General features: G+C 53.5%; 2 protein-coding genes and 1 long non-coding RNA gene across 31 annotated transcripts in view; all 3 read left to right on the forward strand.

Annotated features, from left to right (window-relative positions):
• Positions 1 to 12,468, forward strand: part of CD22 (CD22 molecule) — a 37,942-nt gene extending 25,474 nt beyond the window's left edge. For 25 of the 29 annotated variants that reach the window (XM_077982154.1, XM_077982146.1, XM_077982137.1 and 22 more), the window contains 11 exons: positions 1,622 to 1,927; positions 3,023 to 3,289; positions 3,436 to 3,699; positions 6,248 to 6,505; positions 6,710 to 6,973; positions 7,069 to 7,332; positions 9,965 to 10,061; positions 10,178 to 10,253; positions 10,720 to 10,838; positions 11,268 to 11,352; positions 11,665 to 12,468. In XM_077982154.1, coding sequence (XP_077838280.1) covers positions 1,756 to 1,927; positions 3,023 to 3,289; positions 3,436 to 3,699; positions 6,248 to 6,505; positions 6,710 to 6,973; positions 7,069 to 7,332; positions 9,965 to 10,061; positions 10,178 to 10,253; positions 10,720 to 10,838; positions 11,268 to 11,352; positions 11,665 to 11,796 — 1,998 coding nt within the window. In that variant the 5' untranslated portion in view covers positions 1,622 to 1,755 and the 3' untranslated portion in view covers positions 11,797 to 12,468. Of the gene's footprint in view, positions 1 to 1,621; positions 1,928 to 3,022; positions 3,290 to 3,435; positions 3,700 to 6,247; positions 6,506 to 6,709; positions 6,974 to 7,068; positions 7,333 to 8,313; positions 8,474 to 9,964; positions 10,062 to 10,177; positions 10,254 to 10,719; positions 10,985 to 11,267; positions 11,353 to 11,664 lie in introns of all 29 variants that reach the window. The other 4 variants (XR_013410485.1, XR_013410484.1, XM_077982153.1 and 1 more) reach the window with 4 other exon arrangements.
• Positions 12,469 to 13,589: 1,121 nt separating this feature from the next.
• FFAR1 (free fatty acid receptor 1) lies at positions 13,590 to 18,465 on the forward strand. The gene is made up of 4 exons (XM_077982205.1): positions 13,590 to 14,443; positions 15,321 to 15,523; positions 15,737 to 15,943; positions 16,301 to 18,465. Exon 4 carries the CDS (start codon positions 16,683 to 16,685, stop codon positions 17,583 to 17,585), a length of 903 nt encoding a protein of 300 aa, XP_077838331.1. The 5' UTR covers positions 13,590 to 14,443; positions 15,321 to 15,523; positions 15,737 to 15,943; positions 16,301 to 16,682; the 3' UTR covers positions 17,586 to 18,465.
• Positions 18,466 to 19,284: 819 nt separating this feature from the next.
• LOC144337414 (uncharacterized) lies at positions 19,285 to 20,938 on the forward strand. The gene is made up of 2 exons (XR_013410503.1): positions 19,285 to 19,342; positions 19,744 to 20,938. It is a non-coding gene; the product is annotated as an uncharacterized LOC144337414 (long non-coding RNA).

Consider the following 20,938-nt stretch of genomic DNA (forward strand, 5'->3'; position numbering starts at 1 on the left):
ACTCTCAAATCTGACCCGACTTTGAGCGTTACTGGGGGCTTTTATGAATAAAGTAGGTGTGCAGGAGGTGACCTCCTGATCATTAAAGCTGTTGTGTCTCTCGGCTCATCAAATTTCTGGATGTCATCAAGGAGGTCTGTGTGACCTAAGGATCATTGTTCTTTGAAAGAGAGACAAGTTCATTTATCTTGCAGGCAGCTGCCGGGGGGTCAGGATGTAAGTTAAACAATTATTAGTGAATTAATGGTTATCTGCTACTGAAATGACCAAATGTAACTAATCTTTCATGGAGGAAGAAAAGGACAAAGAGAAAAGAAAAGAAGCAAAACGAACATCTTACAATTTGTATAACATAAGTTCAGCCATAGCACTGCATATGTAGGCGTGGCTTTGACCCATGAAACACAGGTGTGAGGGGCCCCTGCCATAGGGAGTGTGGGCACTCCGTTCCACACCGTTTCCTGGATGGGCAGTTCTAAGCAGCCTTAAGTTTGGAGTGAGCAATGCAGTTTCAGACCCCGCTGTCTGAAGGAGGTGGTCCAGCCTTGGGGAGAGCTGAGGCTGGGTGCACACAGACCCACCCCACTAAAGGAATGCGGTGTTTGGATGGCTGCAATACATGAAGCCATGAAACCAACACAGGTTTGTCAAAGCTGAAAAGCCTGTGAACTAAACTGATAAAATTCACTTAGAGGTGGTGGGAATAGAACTTTGCAATCATTCAGAAAGCAGACATCCGGCAATGAGCATGAAAAAAGAGTGGATTACAGTTCCCAAGGAGGTTTAGTGTGGTCAAGGCCTTTCAGAGAGGATTTCAGGTGAGCAAAAGTGATTCAAAGTGGAGAAAAGCAGGACTGGGCTGGGTGCAGTGGTTCCCGCCTCTAACCCCAGCACTTTGGGAGGCTGAGGTTGGAGGATCGTTTGAGCCCAGGAGTTTGAGACCAGAGTGGGTAACATGGCAAGACCCTGTCTCTACAAAATGTTTAAAAAACTAGCTAGGTGTGGTGGCACATGCCTGTAGTCCCAGTTACTCAGGGGGCTGAGGTGAGAGGATTGCTTGAGCCTAGGAGGTCAAGGCTACAGTGAGCTAGGATTGTGCCACTGCACTACAGCCTGGGTGACAGAGCAAGACCCTGTCTCTAAAAAACATCAAGGCCGGGTGTGGTGGCTCACACCTGTAATCTCAGCACTTTGGGAGGCTGAGGCAGGAGGATCACTTGAGGTCAGGAGTTCAAGACCAGCCTGGCCAACATGGCGAAACCCTGTGTCTTCTAGAAATACAAAAAGTTAGCTGGGTGTGGTGGTGGGCACCTGTAATCCCAGCTACTTGGGAGGCTGAGGCAGGAGGATCACTTGAACTGGGGAGGTAGAGGTTACAATGAGCCAAGATCACGCCACTGCACCCCAGCCTGGGTGACAGAGGGAAACTTCATCTCAAAAAAACAAAACAAAAACAAAAACAAACAAACAACAACAACAACAAAAAAGGCAGGACTGGAGAGAGGTGGAATGAAGTGGCAAGGGGTTCCTGAGGGGTGATTTGGGACAGGACATCTAAAGCCAGGTGTACGCTCACGTCTTCAGTCCCCCAGGCTCCAGCGTGGACTCTGTTCTTTTGCAGAAAGGCCTTTTCCACCTCGTATCCAGCTCCCTCCAAAACTTCAAGAATCCCAGGAAGTCACTCTGACCTGCTTGCTGAATTTCTCCTGCTATGGGTATCAGATCCAATTGCAGTGGTTACTAGAGGGGGTTCCAATGAGGCAGGCTGCTGTCACCTCGACCTCCTTGAGCACCAAGTCTGTCTTCACCCGGAGTGAGCTCAAGTTCTCGCCACAGTGGAGTCACCATGGGAAGATCGTGACCTGCGAGCTTCACGATGTGGACGGGAAGGTCCTCTCCGAAGACATGGTGCAGCTGAACGTGAAGCGTGAGTCTCCCCGACGTGCCTATGGGAAGGGCAAGGTCTGTGTCACCTTCTCCCCAGCCCTGCAGGGGGCACACACCCAGGGCACCGAGAAGCCTGCACAGACGGTGGCGTCCTCCAACCTCGGTCACGCCGCCCTGGTGTTTTGGGAAACAGATTTGCTTTAGCCTAACAGAATAAAACGGTCCATCCTCAAGCCATGACATGATTTGGGGATTATCTGGTTAGGTCTTTTTGTTCCCCTCTTGGTGGAGATTTTTTTTCGCATCATTATCTTGTGCCTCATTCATTCAATAAATATATATCACGAACCTACTAGGCACCAGGCCTTATTACGGCTGCCAGTGGGGGGCACAGGGTGGGGGGCAGGGTACAGCAGTGAGCAAAGCTCTTGCCCCACACGGAGCCGGCACTGCAGTGAAAGAGAAAGACAACAAATGGATTAACAAAGAAATACACAGCATGAGCCAAGACATTAGAATATGGAACAAAGCAATGTTAACAAAGAAATATACAACACTATTGTAGGTAGTGATATGTGTGTTAGGGAAAAATAAGGCCGGGAGAGGGGAGTGATGGAGAGAGACCTCTCCAAGAAGGTGAGCACTTAAGCTGACCGGAATGGAGGAAGGGGCTGAGGCCAGCAAATATTTGCGAGAGGAGGATTTCAGGGAAAGAGAAGAGCAGGTTCAAAGCTTTGAGGCAGGAGCTGGGAGTGGGAGGACCTCAGAGGCTGAAGTTCACGGCCTCTGAGGGCCACATGGTAGGACAGGAGGCAGGAGATGGAGCAGGACTCTGGATCCCGACGGCTGAGGTGAGGGTTTGGGATTCTATGCAAAGCACGGAAACCACTCATGGTTTCCAGCAGAATTGGTGAGGTCTGGTGGATTGTGTTAGGAACCCTGCGTGCTGCTGGTGGAGACTAGCAGGTAGAGGAAGTGGGAGGGGGAAGCTGAGAGCCCGAGTTAGGAGGCCGTGACCATCACCTGGGTGAAGGGACTGGCAGGTCACCACTTTGTCAGAATAAAAGCACTTTCCACACCCTCCGCCCTCTGAGAATTCCCCGCCCCCTCCCTGACTGCCCCTCTGCTCCTTCAGACACCCCAAAGTTGACGATCGAGGTCACTCCCAATGAAACCATAGTGAGGAAGGGGGACTCTGTGACCATGACCTGCAAGGTCAACAGCAGCAACCCGGAGTACACGACGGTATCCTGGCTCAAGGATGGCATCCCGCTGAAGGAGCAGAATACGCTCATGCTAACCCTGCACGAAGTGACCAAGTCCCAGAGTGGGAGATACTGCTGTAGGGTCTCCAATGACGTGGGCCCGGCAACATCGGAAAAAGTGTTCCTGCAAGTACAGTGTGAGCCCCTCGCAGCTGGGGATGGGCCAGGCAGGGAGGTAGCAGGGGTGGACCCGGAGAGGCAAGCTACGGGGGCTCTCGGGACCGTGTGCACAGATTGGGGGTGCTCTCCTCACCCCTCCACTCACCTCTGCCCCCTCTTCCAGATGCCCCGGAACCTTCCAGGGTTCAGATCTCCCAGTCACCGGCTGTGGAGGGAAGTGAAGTCAACTTTCTTTGCATATCACCAGCCAATCCTCTTCCAACAAATTACACGTGGTACCACAATGGCAAAGAAGTGCAGGGAAGGACAGAGAAGCAATTCCAGATCCAAAAGATCCTCCCCTGGCACGCTGGGACTTATTCCTGTGAGGCGGAAAATATTCTTGGTATTGGAGAGAGGGGCCCGGGAACTGAGCTGGATGTCCAGTGTGAGTAGCCACAGAGTCTCTGGTTCTAGGGAGAGAAGATGGATGGGGAAGGCGGAAGGCAGATGGGGTGCAGGGCATTCTAGGGTCCTAGAGTCAAGAGCAAGGAGCAGCCAGAGTCTCCTGACCTGTAAGCTTCTCAGGGCAGAGGCTCTGTTGTTTGTTGCTGTTCACAGCTGTGTGCCTAGCTCACGGAGAGTGCTCGGTAGATGCTTGGGGTTTTTTTTTTTTTTTTTTTGGTTTGTTTGTTTGTTTTTTTGAGACGGAGTCTCGCTCTGTCACCCAGGCTGGAGTGCAGTGGTGTGATCTTGGCTCACTGCAAGATCCGCCTCCCGGGTTCACGCCATTCTCCTGCCTCAGCCTCCTGAGTAGCTGGGACTACAGGCGCCCGCCACCACGCCCGGCTCATTTTTTATATTTTTAGTACAGATGGGCTTTCACTGTGTTAGCCAGATCTCAACCTCCTGACCTCATGATCCACCCGCCTCGGCCTCCCAAAGTGCTGGGATTACAGGCGTGAGCCACTGCACCCAGCCTGTAGATGCTTGTTGAATGAATGAGGCCAGGTGCAGTGACTCACACCTGCAATCCCAGCTCTTTGGGAGGCTGAGGCAGGAGGGTCTCCTGAACTCAGGAGTTTGAAACCAGCCTGGGCCACACATTGAGATACCATCTCCACAAAAAAATACAAAAATTAGCTGAGCATGGTGGTGCGTGCTGGTGGTCCCAGCTACTGGGGAGGCTGAGGTGGGAGAATTGCTTGAGCCCAGGAGGTCGAGGCTGCACAGTGATCTGTGTTCCTGCTACTGCACTCCAGCCTGGGTGACAGAGCAAGACCTGGGTCTCAAAAAGAAAAAGAAAAAGAAAATGCTGGGACTGGGATTATAGGTGTGAGCTGGGCATGATGACTCACACTTGTAATCCCAGCATTTTGGGAGGCCGAGGTGGGCAGATCACTTGAGGCCAGGAGTTCGAGTCCAGCCTGGGCAACATGGTAAAATCCCATCTCTACAAGAAATTAGCCTGGCATGGTCATGTACGCCTGTAGTCTCAGCTACCCAGGAGGCTGAGGTAGGAGGATCACCTGAGCCCGGAGGTCGAGGCTGCAGTGAGCTGGTGATCGAACCACTGCACTCCAGCCTGGATGACTCAGTGAGAACTTGTCTCAAAAAAAAAAAAAAAAAAAAAAAAAAAAGAAAAGAAAAGGAAAAAAAAAAAAAGAAGGATTGACCAGGCATGTGGCTCACGCCTGTAATCCTAGAACTTTGAGAGGCCAAAGTGGGCGGATCACCTGAGGTCAGGAGTTCGAGACCAGCCTGGTCAACATGGCGAAACCCTGTCTCTACTAAAAATACGACAAATTAGCTGGGTGTGGTGGCGGGCACCTGTAATCCCAGCTACTTGGGAGGCTGAAGCAGGAGAATCGCTTGAACCTAGGAGGCAGAGGTTGCAGTGAGCCGAGATCAGGCCACTGTACTCTAGCCTGGGAGATAGAGTGAGACTCTGTCTCCAAAAAAAAAAAAAAAGAATAATTAACTGCAAGATACCAGGACTCCATGAGGGACACAAACAGAGACTTAGCCAACCTAGGCAGTGCCTGAGTCTTAAAAGAGGTCTTGAAATTTTTGATAAAAACTGGGGCAAACTGTCTCATTACCTCTCCATTGTGAGACCCTCTTTAACACAGTGAATCTTGTCACCGAGTAGGGCACAGGACAAAAAAAAATGCATAGGCTTCATCCTTGGACCCTGAGATGTCATATGTGCTAACGGGACAGGGTGCCCAAATCCTGAGCATCTCAGACAGTTGGATGTGCGACTGCAACAGCCGCAGCGATGTTTGTGGAGTGTTTGCCACACGCCACACTCTGCTCTAAGGGCATCGTCTCATTTCCTTCTTGAAACAATTCCCAGGAGGTTAGGAACTCTCAGGACTCACCCCCCACCTACCCTCCGTGGCCTTTTGTTTTTGAGATGGAGTCTCCCTCTGTTGCCCAGGCTGGAGTGTAGTGGCTTGATCTCTGTTCACTGCAACCTCCACCTCCCAGGTTCAAGCGATTCTCTTGCCTCAGCCTCCTAACTGGGACTATAGACATGTACCACCATGCATAGCTGATTTTTAAACTTTTTAGTAGAGACGGGGTTTTGCTGTGTTGGCCAGGTTGGTCTAGAACTCCTGACCTCAGGTGATCCGCCCGCTTCGGCCTCCCAAAGTACTGAGATTACAAGTGTGAACCACCGTGCCCGGCCTCAGGACCCCGTTTGACAGATGCATAAACTGAGACCCGCAGCCCATGCCCGTGCACCTCTCGGCAGCCGTCTGGCTTCAGCACTGTGCCCCGAACCCCTGCACCAAGCCACAGCCAGGCCAGAGAGCCAGGGCAAGGTTTCTGTTCTTGCACAGATACAGGAAGGAAGCACAAGCCCCCCTTAGATTAATTTAGGACCTGTGCAGATGCCCGGGACAGGTAACAGGAGAAGAGGGAGCAGGAGGGAAGAGGTACTATGGACAGCTGGCTTTTCTTTACTCACCTCTCCGGCTTTCTTCCAGATCCTCCCAAGAAGGTGACCATGGTGATTGAAAACCCCACGCCGATTCGAGAAGGAGACACGGTGACCCTTTCCTGTAACTACAGTTCCAGTAACCCCATTGTTAACCACTATGAATGGAGACCCCGTGGCGCCTGGGAGGAGCCATCACTTGGGGTGCTGAAGATCCAAAACATTGGCTGGAACAACACAGCCGTCGCCTGCGCAGCTTGTAACAACTGGTGCTCGTGGGCCTCCCCTGTCACCCTGAATGTCCTGTGTGAGTCTCTGGGCTAGGCAGGGGGATCTGGGAGGTGTCCCGGCTGGGATGAGGGGAAGAAGGGGACGAGGCCAGAGCCTGGGCCAGTGTCTTCAAGAGAATTGAGGGGCAGGAGCCCAGCCTCAGGGCCAAGGGGAGGGGAGGCCTGGGGACAGCAAAAGGGACAGGGAGCGGAGAGGTCAGCTTGGGACCCTTGCCCTCCAGATGCCCCCCGAGGCGTGAGGGTCCGGAAAATCAAGCCCCTTTCTGAGATTCACTCTGGGAACTCGGTCAGCCTCCAATGTGACTTCTCAAGCAGCCACCCCAAAGAAGTCCAGTTCTTCTGGGAGAAAAATGGCAGCCTTCTGGGGAAAGAAAGCCAGCTGAATTTTGACTCCATCTCCCCAGAAGATGCTGGGAGTTACAGCTGCTGGGTGAACAACTCCATAGGACAGACGGCGTCCAAGGCCTGGACACTCGAAGTGCTGTGTGAGTTGGGGCCAGAGGCTGGGAGTGGAGCAGAGCGGGGACCAGTGGCCTGCCTGGTGGTGACTTTGCACCCCCTCCCCCTGCCCGCCATGCAGATGCACCCAGGAGGCTGCGTGTGTCCATGAGCCAGGGGAACCAAGTGATGGAGGGGAAGACGGCAACCCTGATCTGTGAGAGTGACGCCAACCCTCCCGTCTACAGCTACGCCTGGTTTGACTGGAATAACCAAAGCCTTCCCTACTCCGGCCGGATGCTGAGATTGGAGCCGGTGAAGGTCCAGCACTCCGGTGCTTACTGGTGCCAGGGGACCAACAGAGTGGGCAAGGGCCACTCGCCTCTCATCACCCTCACCGTCTACTGTAAGGCCTCTTCCTGCTCTTGTTCTTGGTGGTGACCTTCTTTCCTTCTTTCTTTCTTTTTCTTTCTCTCTTTCTTTCTCTTTCTTTCTTCTTCCTTTCTTCCTTTCTCTTTCTTTCTTTTCTTTCTTCTTTCCTTCTGTCCTTTCTTTTCTCTTCTTCTCCTTCTTCTTCTTCTTCTTTTGACTCCTTCTCCTCTTCCTCCTCCTTCTTCTTCCTCTTCTTCTTCTTCCTCTTCTTCTTCCTCTTGTTCTGCTTTCTCCTCCTCCTCCTCTTTCTTCTTCTTCTCTTTCCTTCTCCTTCTTCTTATAGAGACAAGGTGTTACTCTGTCACCCAGGCTGGAGTGCAGTGGCATAATGACACCTCACTGCAGCCTCCAATTCCTGGGTTCAAGCAATCCTTTTGCTGCAGCCTCCTGAGTAGCTGGGACTATAGACATGCACCACCCGGCCAACTTTTACATTTTTGTAGAGATGGGGTCTTACTATGTTTCCTACGCTGGTTTCAAACTCCTGACCTCAAGTGACCCTTCTGCCTCAGCTTCCCAAAGCCCTTGGATTAGAGGCATGAGCCACTGTGCCCTTAGTTCCTCCCTGTTTCCTCTCAGGTTCCTCTCTGGCCCTGTCTGCTCCTGTGACTTCCCCAAAAGCCTTCCAGACCAGCTGGCCCCTTCTTCCCCACCTCACTGTCCCCTTTCCCATTCACACCCCTTGCTCCAGGCCACCTGCCACTGTGCTGGAGAAGTCATCCTGTCCTGCGTCATCCGTCTCTCCCTTTTTCTACCTCCCCTGCAGTCTCTCCTGCCTCCGTCTAGGGTCCCCTCTCAGGCTGCTCCACCTTCCAGATGTCCTGAGCGCCTACTGAGTCCCTGTCTCTCTCTCTCTCTCTCTCTCTCTCTCTCTGACTACTCTGTCTCTCTCAGCCCTGACAACCTCCTTGTTTTTATCTTTTAAGATGTAAATGATTTTTTTTTTTTGAGACAGAGTCTCACCCTGTTGCACAGGCTGGAGTGCAGTGGCACAATCTCAGCTCCTGCAGCCTCGACCCCCTGGGCTCAAGTGATGCTCCTGCCTTGACCTCCAGAGTAGTTGACTTGAGTGATTTTTAAACAGATCATACAAGCACACGGTAAAGAAATAAAATGTAAGCATGAAAGGGTAAATAGTGGAAAGGCAGATGCGGCTCACTCTTGATCCCCAAGGACTCTTATCCCCACCAAAGGTCCTCACTGCACACAGTCATCCCATCTCCCCCCAGGGGTATATTTCACACACACAATTCACATACAGAGGTCTGTGCACATACGCCCTTCCTCGTGACACAGACGAGGCAGAGCTCACACTTTGCCCAGGAATTTTCTTTGCTTTTTTCCATGTAATAATACTGCTTGGACATTGTTCTGTATCTATGCATACACAGAGTGTCTAAAGTCTGGAGCCTGGGCGTGGTGGTTCATGTCTGTAATCGCAACACTTTGAGGGGCCGAGGTGGGAGGATCACTTGAGCCCAGGAGTTCGAGACCAGCCTGGGCAACATAGCCCATACCTCATAGCAAGACCTCATCTCTACAAAAAATACCAAAAAATTTTTTAAAAAATAAACAAACAAAACAATAACAACAACAGAAAAGAATCTGGAAGCATAGGAAACATATTTAATTAATTCATTGTACTTTTTCAGATTAATAATTGGAAACATGGCCTTAAATTGAGGGAACCTGGCCAGGCACAGTGGCTCATGCCTATAATCCCAGCACTTTGGGAGGCTGAGGTGGGTGGATCACTTGAAGCCAGGAGTTCGAGACCAGCCTGGCCAATGGTAAAACCCCATCTCTACCGATAATACAAAAATTAGCTGGGTGTGCTGGTGCGCACCTGTAGTCCCAGCTACTCAGGAGGCTGAGGCCGGAGAATCACTTGAACCCGGGAGGTGGAGGTTGCAGTGAGCCAAGATCTCACCACTGCACTCCAGCCTGGGCAAAAGAGCGAGACTCTGTCTCGATCAATCAATCAGTCAATCTAGGGAACCATCACCAGCACAACTGAAGGCCAAAGGAAAATATCTGGAACATGTTATCAGAAATCTAACAGACACATCCCATCATATAAAACCATTGTTCCCTGGGTGTCCCCTCTGCAGACAGCCTGACAGCCTCCTCTTTTTCCCAGGGCCATGGAGTCCTCGCATATGAAGGTTGCATACATCCTCCTCCCAGTGCCCTCTTCAGGGCCTAGGTCTGCAGCCTCTTGTTTTGGGCATGCTTGCAAGGACAGTTGCAAGATGCATTCCCATGTGGAATTGCTGGGTGGAAGACAGGTGCATTTTCAGAGCTGATCACACAGCCATACTGCTGTGAAGAGCTGCACCCATTCATGCGAGTGTGGGTCACAGGCTCTGGGCGTGCCGTGCCTGTGGGAAAAGCAGCTCCTCAGGAGAATTAGTGCCTTCCTCCTAAAGGGAGGCCCAGAGCAAGCAGGGGCCGGTGTCACCCTCTTCCTCTGCACCCCTGTCCCATGCATGCAGGGGAGAAGAACAAGTCTGGCTGTGGAGAGAAGTCCAGGATGCCTTCCAGGCAAAGGCTGCCAGGCAGAGCTGGCCTCTCAGCTGATTAAGGTCTCTCCTTTCTCCACCCAGATAGCCCGCAGACCATTGGCAGGCGAGTGGCTGTGGGACTCGGGTCCTGCCTGGCCATCCTCATCCTGGCAATGTGTGGATTCAAGGTCCAGCGACGGTGAGCTCCTGCTGCCCCCCACCACCTCCTCTTTCCGTTGGCAGAGACCCGTGTCCATCTCGAAGCCTCCAGCCTGTGGAGTCCCTGACCCTCACACCTGTGCTTTTATTTCTCAGTTGGAAGAGGACACAGAGCCAGCAGGGGCTTCAGGAGAATTCCAGTGGCCAGAGCTTCTTTGTGAGGAACAAAAAGGTAGGATGGAGCTGGGTGCGGTGGCCCATGCCTATAATCCCAGCACTTTGGGAGGCTGAGGCAGGTGGATCACCTGAGGTCAGGAGTTTGACACCAGCATGGCCAACATGGTGAAACCCCGTCTCTACCAAAAATATTTTAAAAATTAGCCGGGCGTGGTGGTGCATGCCTGTAATTCCAGCTACTCAGGAGGCTGAGGCAGGAGAATCGCTTGAACCCGGGAGGCGGAGGTTGCAGTGAGCCAAGATCGTGCCATTGCCCTCCAGCCTGGGTGACAGACTGAGACTCTGCCCCCCACCACCAAAAAAAAGGATAGGCACGAGGCAGACCGTGAAGCTGAGTGGGGAAACAAGGTGAAGGAAGGAGATAAAATGTCCTCTGGGGAGACCTGGGCTGTCAGAGGCCAGGGAAGGGGACGAGGGTTGGGTAACAGGTGGTTAGCACTTCACCCTCGTCTCCCTCCCAGGTTAGAAGGACCCCCCTCTCTGAAGGTCCCCACTCCCTGGGATGCTACAATCCGATGATGGAAGATGGCATTAGCTACGCCACCCTGCGCTTTCCCGAGACGAACACACCACGAACTGGGTACTGAGGGTACCAGGAGGGTGACCCTGCACCCTGGGAGGGAGGCAGGAGGAAAAGCTCTTGTCTCGCCTGCCCTCTGTGCCAGGCCCATGCCAGGCACCCTGATACATGCACTGCCTTATTCTGGCTCCATAACAAGCCTCTGGGTAAGGGCCAGTCTCCGGAAGTGGACCTGCTTCTTCAAGTCAGCAGCGCACATGCCCAGTCCGTTCTTATCACAAAGGTCAAGACCTCGTGATACACACCCACGCCTACTCCCTGCACACACATTTGCACGAGCTCCTGCTGTGAGCTTTGGGCACTGGGGAGGCCTCAGGTTTTACATAAGGGGCTGAGGTTGGGGTGCTGTTGGGGGCTCTGGGTGTTGAGAGGGAGGAGAGTTCATGGGAGATGCTTCATACGTGGTCATCTGTCTGCCCTCCCTCTCAGAGATGCAGAGACCTCCGAGCTGCAGAGACCTCCCCCAGACTGCGATGACACAGTCACTTATTCAGTGTTGCAGAAGCGTCAGGTGGTAAGGAGGGTGGGGCTGTGGAAGGCTGGGGACAGACGCCTGGCTTCAGCGGTGGGTCCCACATAGGAAGGACTTGGGTAGGCATCCATCGTGGCAGAGGTTGGGTGTTGGAGACGGTTGCTCTGGCAGAGCGGGTCAGAGCCAGGCAGGTACCTCTGGGTCCTGGATACTGGCCACAGCCAGTTTCCTGACACGAGGACGCCCGCCTGGGCTTTTGGAGCCCCAGGTGGAATGAAGGAGAGAATGCAGAGAAAAGCAGCGGTGGAGGCTGGCGACAGCGGGGCCAGGCTGACCACCACGTGGTTTTCTCAGGGCGACTATGAGAACGTCATTCCAGATTTTCCAGAAGATGAGGGAATTCATTACTCAGAGCTGATTCAGTTTGGGTTCGGGGAGCGGCCTCAGGCACAAGAAAATGTGGACTATGTGATCGTCAAGCACTGACACCGGACGGACTGCGGCGGAGGCGCTGGGGGCAGCAGGGGCCAGGGAAGTCCCAGAGCTTCCCCAGACACCACCACATGGCTTCCTCCTCCGCGCATGCGCATGCGCGCACGCCACACCACACACACCACACACACCACACACATGCTCACTGTGGAGAACCTTGTGCCTGGCTCAGAGCCAGCCTTTTCGGTGAGGGTAACCCCAACACTCCAAAGCTCCTGTCCCTGTTCTGTTCCACCCAGCTCCTTGCTACCCAGAAACCCATCTAAACACCTGCCCTGACATGCACACCTCCCCCTGCCCCCACCATGGCCACTGGCCACCCCCACCCCCAGCAGCTTGTGTCCCTCCTGGGATCTGCTTGTCATCATTTTTCCTTCCCTTCTACATCTCTCTGGTCCCCTACCCCTGATCTGACATCCCCAGTCACAAATACTATGCCCAGTTTCTGCCTCTGGGGGAGAGCCCAGAAAAGGACAGAAATGAAGTAGGAAAGGGCCCGGTTCTGGCCTGGCTTCCCCTCTGGAAGTGAGGCATTGCACAGGGAGGCGTACATAACAGCAGCCCCTTGACTCCAAGGACTCCGGGTTTGAGACGGACACACTGGTATGGATTAACATGCCATGGAGACAGAGCTCACAATAAAAATGGCTCAGATGCCACTTCAAAGAACCAGCGAACGCTTTTCAGTCTGTGGAGTCAGAGTGGGGATGAGGAGAGGGGAAAGGCTTCACGGGGCCTGGGGGGAAGGAAATGGAGTCACCGTGGTTTAGTGATCAGACCAGCAGATTAGAGAGTCTGGTGTCTTGTTAGGAAAAGCATACTGGCTCTGCAGGCAGACAAGCGTGAGAGCTTGAATCTTGATTCTTTGGCTTAACTAGCCCGGTGATCTTGGCAGGGTTCACCAGCTTGCCTGAGCCTCGTTTTCTCCATCTGTAAAGTGGAGAGGGAGAGACCACTGCCTACCACGCAGGTGGCCCACGATAGGAAGTGAGGCATCGTCTTATATATGCTGGAGCCACACTGAGACCCAGCACAGAAACTGAAAGTCCCCCAGAAAACAAACCCCCGTCCTTTATTTGCATTTCTCGAAGAATGTGAAAAGGGGAAGCCAGTTCAAATCGGCTCTTCCCAAAAGTGACGCTACTCAGTTCTTGCACAACCCATAGCTGCCAGAGAAAGTCCTGAAGACCAGCCACCCTGAGAAACCTCACAGCTTATCTGTCGTTCAAGGTCCTCTGCACCCGTTCCCTAATTCTCTTCACTGATTCAGACTTTCCAGTTAGGTGCCCCAGCTCCCCTCTCGCTTCTCAGGTTTGATCTTTCTCCACCCATTCACCTGCTTCGGCAAAGGGGCCCATTCTCCTTAGAGGGCAGGGGTGTGATTATCTGACCATCAAGGAGATCGGCTCCTGGCATGTGGCAGGTTTCCCCAAACTGCCACCTTCCTTTCCCATCCTCCTTTCCCTCCCATCTCTGCTCAGTACCTGGATGGTAACTCTAGGAATTATGGTGCAGGGAGGCCTTGATCTCCCCATCAATCCACTTTGTCCCTTGTTTGATTTCTCATGAGCACCATTAACTTTTCTGGAGGCAGGTGAGACTTTAAGAACTATTTAAAGGCCAGGCGTGGTGGATCACGCCTGTAATCCCAGCACTCTGGGAAGCCGAGGTAGGCGGATCACCTGAGATCAGGAGTTCAAGACCAGCCTAGCCAACATGGCAAAATCCTCTCTCTACCAAAAATACAAAAATTAGCCGGGCATGGTGGTTCCCACCTGTAATCTCAGCTACTTGGGAGGCTGAGGCAGCAGAATCGCTTGAACCCAGGAGGTGGAGGTTGCGGTGAGCCGAGATCACACTACTGCACTCCAGCCTGGGTGACAGAGCAAGAGTCCGTCTCAAAACAACAACAACAACAACAACAACTGTTTAAATGAGACAGGGAGGGTATTGGGGTGTCTGTGCCCAAAATGAGGTCTGATGTCATTCAACCCTTTTTTCATTTACTCGGCACACAGATACTGAGCACCTGGAAATGCACCCAGTACAGAGCCAGTTGTTAGGGCACCAAAAAGATAAGGCATAGGACCAACCTTGGGGATCTGTAGTCTAGGGCTGCCAAGGGTTTTTAAGGCAAGACCCCCTGAAGGGAGCTGAGGCAGTCCTAAGCCTGAAGGGCCTGGCTCAGGCTCCCTGGCAACCATCGAGCGTCTTCCCCTTCCCACCCTGTCCCTCAGCACAGCTGCTGACATAAACCTACTACATGGCTGATTGACCATGAGATGTGGCCATCAATAGACATTGCTGAAGCATGAAGAACAGGTGCCCAGGAAGCTGGGCGGCCAGGACTCCAGACGCAAGCCGCCGCCCTCCACAACCCCAGCTCTCACCGTCCTCCCAGGGTCCAGATAATGGATCGTGCAATTAGGTTCCCAAACACCTGCTGTGCAACATGCAGTAAACAAAGCAGACCAAAGCCTTTGCCCTCAGGAGGCCCGGCATTCTAGCTCAGGAGCCAGCCAAGACGATGTCGCACTGAAGACAGACAACAAAAGTGAGATTCACGGGAGGGATCAGTGTGGCTGAGGCACCCGGGAAGGCCCTTGGAGGAGGTGACCTTGGGCAAAGATCCAGACGCCAGGTGGGTGGAGCCAAAGCAGAGATGATCTGGAAAACCCAACAGGTCCCCGGGGCTTCACTTTTGCTATAGGAGGGGAAATGGCACTGCTTTGGATTCTTCCTCGGTTTTGTCCCTTTCTCGGTTCCCAACAACAGACGGAACAGTAGGAGGCCGATTCTCTGCTCACAGCGGGTGCTACACCCCATGCGCGGCTCCCGCTGGGGGAGAAAAAGGAGAGCATGGACCAATTTAGTGACTCCAAGGTGTGAAAAGCAGTGAGATGGTGTCTTTGAGGGAGTTAGTGACAGGCTGAGACCCCCTTGCTGTTCCCCCTGAAGCCTGGTGACTGGAGCTGCCAGGAGGCCACACAGAGAGAGGCTGATGATGGGAGACCTGGAATTTGGAAGGGGCAGAGTGGTCAGGTGACCGACACATGCCTGAGAAAACTGATGTGGAGAGGCTGTGTTGTCATTCTCAGGCAGGAAACAGACAGACAGACAGACAGAGACATGGGCACAGTGAGAGACAGGGGCAGAATCACAGAGCAGAGCTGGCTTCTCACCAGCAGGCATGGGCACACCTGAGAGAGCATCCAGAGAGGTTAGAAATCTTCCTTAGGTCCTCCTGGGAGACTCAGGTGACCCAAATGGGAAACATGAAAGGCTGGGAGGATTCCCAGGGCTGAGAGAAGGAAGTTACACAGCCGGCCGGTGCCACATTCCTTGTGCCTCAGGGAGTGCCCCCCAATGTCCCCAGCCATGCACCCTGGGGGGAGTCAGCTTGGACATTTGTGCCACCCCTTGTCAGGCAAAGTGGGGGCCACAACCTGGGTCCTCCAGTGCCAGCCAGCAGAGGCTGCCCCCATCCCTTGCCTTCCTCCTCCTGCTCCTTTCTCCAGCCCTGGAAAGGTCAGAAGTCACCATCCTGGAACTAGAGGGGAAGGAGAGGCAGAACAGAGGGGCCCCTCCTTGCAAAAACGAAAACAAGCCCACAACCTGTGCAGAGCTGCACCTGGGTGTGATCACTCCTTATCCCACACACCCACTGCCACGTGGAGATGGCTTCATGGCTGCGGTCACGGGGCACCCTGTGTTGTCAGAGGTGAGCCAGTGAGACCCGGGGCCTGCCCAGGGGTGCATCGAGGGTGGAGCAGACCTGGCCCCAGCGCGGGTATAAACAAGCAGGAGGGCCGGGGAGGGACTAGCACTGGGTTGTGGCCGAGCCCCCAAGCCCTGCTGTTGCAAGGCACTGGCTACACACCCGGTCCCTACCCAGACAGGACCCCGATTCCTCCCTAGCCCCTCTGTGTTCCAGCATCTTCCCAGCCCCTCACCTCCTCTGGTGTGGCCTCACCTCCAGCCGGGATGCCCCATTAGCTGCTCACCCAAGCTGCTAGAACCTCAGGCTAATGGCCCTGCCACCCGCCCTCCTCCCCTTCCGGCTCACTGCTCATCCCGGGCATCCTCCATCAGCCCGCTGAGGGGACTGCTGAGCCTCACAGACATCTGGCGGTGCCAGGAGGTGGGTCCCTCTCTCTGTGGTTCCTCTCTTCACCTAACTGTTCCCCAGACCTCCAGACCCCTGCCCAGGTGGCCCCTGAGAACTGCTAAGCTCAACCATGACATGGATGGGGCCCAGCTGACCCTTGAGCTCTCCCTGGGGGACCCCCTTTTCCTGCCCCTGGCCACACCCTCACGTCATCCACACCCTTCTCCTCCCTGCTGCCCTGCCGTCTTTCCACTGTGGGGGAGCAGCTCTTGCCTTGCCAGGGAACCGGGGAGGGCAGTGGGCTCAGGAGTCAAACTCCCATTCCCAGGGAAGGCTCAGGCTGTGGGGCCCAGCCCTGTTCTGAATTCTCTCCACCCCTTCTCCCCACAGAGTCTCAGAAGTGGAGAAGCCTTCTTCCTCTGCACCACCCAGCCATGCACCCTGGGGGAGTCGGCTTGGACATCTGTGCCACATCCTATCTCCTGTGACACTCCAGGAGCTTCCCTGGTTTTAAGAAGTGATATGGTGGAGAGAAAGCACAGGACTAGGGGCCACAGGTCCCAGCTTCTCATCCAGGCTCGGCGGCTCCCTGGCTGCTGCCTTCCACTGTGGGCCTCCGTTTCCTCGGTGATCTCATCAGGTGAATTCTAATCCTCCAGGCAGGGCTGGAACCGGTCAGTGATCCCAGGAGCCCCTCCTCTTAGGGGCCCCAAGATCTGAGACCAGGGAGCCAGCTGCACACAGGAGCCCTGCAGGCCAGGACAGTGGCCCCATGGACCTGCCCCCGCAGCTCTCCTTTGCCCTCTATGTGGCGGCCTTTGCGCTGGGCTTCCCGCTCAACGTCCTGGCCATCCGAGGCGCGAGGGCCCACGCCCGGCGCCGTCTCACCCCCAGCCTGGTCTACGCCCTGAACCTGGGCTGCTCCGACCTGTTGCTGACAGTCTCCCTGCCCCTGAAGGCGGTGGAGGCGCTGGCCTCCGGGGCCTGGCCTCTGCCGGCCTCACTGTGCCCTGTCTTCGGGGTGGCCCACTTTGCTCCACTCTATGCCGGCGGGGGCTTCCTGGCCGCCCTGAGTGCAGGCCGCTACCTGGGAGCGGCCTTCCCCTTGGGCTACCAAGCCTTCCGGAGGCCGTGCTATTCCTGGGGAGTGTGTGCGGCCATCTGGGCCCTCGTCCTGTGTCACCTGGGTCTGGTCTTTGTGTTGGAGGCTCCGGGAGGCTGGCTGGACCACAGCAACACCTCCCTGGGCATCAACACACCGGTCAACGGCTCTCCCGTCTGCCTGGAGGCCTGGGACCCGGCCTCTGCCGGCCCGGCCCGCTTCAGCCTCTCTCTCCTGCTTTTTTTCCTGCCCTTGGCCATCACAGCCTTCTGCTACGTGGGCTGCCTCCGGGCACTGGCCCACTCCGGCCTGACCCACAGGCGGAAGCTGAGGGCCGCCTGGGTAGCCGGCGGGGCCCTCCTCACGCTGCTGCTCTGCGTAGGACCCTACAACGCCTCCAATGTGGCCAGCTTTCTGAACCCCAATCTGGGAGGCTCCTGGCGGAAGCTGGGGCTCATCACGGGTGCCTGGAGTGTGGTGCTCAACCCGCTGGTGACCGGTTACTTGGGAAGGGGTCCTGGCCTGAAGACAGTGTGTGCGGCAAGAACGCAAGGGAGCACGTCCCAGAAGTAACGCCATCGCTCAGGGGAAGGAGCATGAGGCAGGAGGGCCCGGCTGCGTCTCCAGGCCCCTGCGGAGGGCTGCTTCGGAGGAACTGCAGGGCAGCCTGGCCCGGAGGCCTCCCTGGAGCCACTCAAGCGGAGAGCGGCGCCTGCTGAGGGCAGCACCCCAGTCAAGAGAGGAGCACGGAGCCAAAGCAAGGCGGCAGGGGGAGGTAAGCTTGCCCCCGCACACGTCGGCCCCTTTCTCGTCTGTCTGTCTCTGCCCTCTGCACGTCCTCACCTGCCTGTCTTCAGTGGGCCGCGAGCAGAGGCCTTGTACTTACGGGAAGGAGGAGGCAATCTGTTTCTGACCCACACGAGCGGTCACTCCGGTGATGCACTTGAGGACACGCTACGCTGAAATCAGTTGCCAGGTGAGAACATTTGATTTCAGAGTAGGAGAGGAGGCAGGAGGCAGGATAATGACACTGTTATACCACGTGAAACTCGCAAGGGGGCAGCCTTGGAGCTGGGAACGGAGGCTGGCCGGAAAAGATGTTTCAGCCGGGGAGGGAAAATGCAAGGTCCCGCAGTGATGGGCAGCGGCCACGCAGTTGACTCTTGAACAACGTGGGGATGGGGTGCCGAACCCCCACGCAGTGGGAAATCTGTGCATAACTTTGACTCCCCCCAAAGTTCAACTACTAATAGCCTATTGTTGACCAAAAGCTTTACTCAGTATATAAACAATTGAGTAAGACAATTTGAAGCCAGACACAGTGGCTTATGCCTGTAATCCCAGCACTTTAGGAGGCTGAGGCGGGAAGACTGCTTGAAGCCAGGAGTTCAAGACCAGCCTGGGCAACATAGTGAGACCCCACCTTTACAAATAATAAAAATAAAAATAATTAGTTGGGCGTGGTTGTGCGTGCCTGTAGTCCCAGCCACTCAGGAGGCTGAGGTGGGAGGATTGCTTGAGCCCAGGATTGAGGCTGCAATGAGCCGTGATCGCACCACTGCACTCCAGCCTGAGTGACAGAGCAAGACCCTGTCTCTGGAAAAAAAAAAGAAAAAAGACATATTTTGTATGTTATATGTATTATGTGCTGTATTCTTACAAGAAAGTAAGCTAGAGAAAAGTACATGTTACTGAAAACATTATTAGAAAGAGAAAATACCTTCACAGCACTGTGCTGTATTTATCCATACCGTAAGTTTATGCTGTCTCTTTATAAGAGAAAGTGGCTGTCTGAAGCAGCAGTAACCACAGCTGCAGATCTCAATCTATGGTAGATATCAAGCAGTTCAACCCTTTTTTGTAATGTTGTAATTTTTCTTTGCTTCTTGGAAGCAGTCTGGCATCACTAGCAGCCCCGCATATGAGGCCCAGGGGGTTATTCAGAGTTTACCGTATTGCACTAAACGTGGTGAAAAATACGCAATAACTACGAGACATCGCTTTTTACTTCTATACACAATGTGCTGGTGAGAACTGCTCACCAGGAGACGATTAGCTTCACGTGGTGTTTTAAGCAGATACTCAACAGCTGAGCTCACGGAGACAGCACAGGAGGTGGCTACGAAATTATTACAGGAGTATAGTATATCTACAGTAACTATGTGCTTATGACTTAATACTGCACATCTTTATGTTTGCTTGCATTTCTCTTGACTTCAAATGGCACCAAGTAGAGTTTGTGTTTGTGTGCATATATTTTTGATAAATTTTAACTTTTTTTTTTTTTTTTTTTTTTTTAGACAGAGTCCTGCTCTGTCTCCCAGGCTAGAGTACAATGGTGTGATCTCGGCTCACTGCAACCTCTGCCTCCCGGCTTCAAGCAATTCTCCTGCCTCAGTCTCCCAAGTAGCTGGTATTACAGGCACCCACCACCACACCTGGCTAATTTTTTGTATTTTAAGTAAAGATGGGGTTTTGCCATGTTGGCCAGTCTTGTCTCGAACTCCTGACCTCAGTTGACCCACCCGCTTCGGCCTTCCAAAGTGCTGGGATTACAGGCATGAGCCACGGTACCCGGCCAATTTTAACTTTCTATAAGTGATTTACCCAACCTGGGCAACATGGCGAAACCCTGTCTTTACCAAAAATACAAAAAAATTAGCTGGGCATGGTGGTGTATGCCTACTTGGGAGGCTGAGGTGGGAGGATGGTTTGAGCCTGGGAGGCGGAGGTTGCAGTGAGCCTAGATCATGCCATTGTAGTGAGTCGAGATTATGCCATTGCACTCTAGCCTGGGCAATAGAGCCAGATCCTGTCTCAAAAACAAAAAACAAACAAACAAAAAAAAGCTTTGCATCCATTTTGTGGCAGTAAATGATAAGATAGACTAGTACCTACATATATTTTTTGCATTTGTGACATACTTAACTTTTGCTTAATTTTTAAAATATATGTCTAGGCTTGTGGTTCCTCTGTAAGTTTTTATCAAATTGTTGCAAATCTCTGAAAATGTTTCCAATATATTTACTGAAAAAAAAATCCACAAGTAAGTGGACCTGCACATTCAAACCTGTGCTATTCAAAGGTCAACTATATAGTCTGTAATATGTGATAGGTGCCATGCTGAGTGTCTGCAATGAGTGTTGTCTCACTTCAGCTTCACACAACCTTGTGGTTTAGCCATGGGACTTCTGTGCAGATGGGTGGGTGTTCACTACACGAGGGTACTGGGCAGAGGGGCAAACACTGCCTAAATTCTAGCCTGTGCTTTGTTCAGCAAGCCACATGCCTGTCTTGCTTGCATCAAGGGAAGGAGTATTGTGTTCTAATTTGAAGAAATGCACCAGCCACTCCTTAGGCAGCACTTGGTGCGGGGTGGGCTCCTCTGGAAAGGGAACACCCAGTTTGCACAAAGGTGCTGCACCAGGTAGCTGCGATCCTGGAACAGGATGAAGAAAGTTGCCTAAGGCCCTACAGCAAGGACAGGGTAAAAGCAGGATGTGATCCTTCCAAGCGGGACCCCCAAGGGCCAGGGGATATTTGGGAAACCTGGGCGTGTGGAAGTTAACCCTGTATTTGTGGTCCATTTTGCAAAGGATGGCATCCCAAATCCATGAGAGGGAGGGCAGAGGGGAGTGGCTGTGGCTGTGAAGGAGACAGACACCTGGGCACCTGCTCTAAGTGACAGCAATGCCATGCACATGATGATGTATTGGAGCACAACAAATGGCAGCCACCAGCTGGCGTGCACACACCAATTTCTACAAATGAGCTCTGTTCGGGCTGAAATGTCTACGCATCCAAGGATTGTTCTTGTAACTGATGATATACCCCCAACACCCAGAAGAGAGACTGGCACACAGTAGGTGCTCAGTAAATGTTTGCTCAATGAATAAATGAATGCCTCTACTGGCCTTCCAAAGAAA

The sequence above is a fragment of the Macaca mulatta genome, chromosome 19 (assembly GCF_049350105.2).
Source record: "Macaca mulatta isolate MMU2019108-1 chromosome 19, T2T-MMU8v2.0, whole genome shotgun sequence".
Taxonomy (NCBI): Eukaryota; Metazoa; Chordata; class Mammalia; order Primates; family Cercopithecidae; genus Macaca; species Macaca mulatta.

Bases quoted from the DNA above. Each gene is read 5' to 3' on its own strand.
- FFAR1 (XM_077982205.1), top strand. From the start codon at position 16,683: ATGGACCTGCCCCCGCAGCTCTCCTTTGCCCTCTATGTGGCGGCCTTT.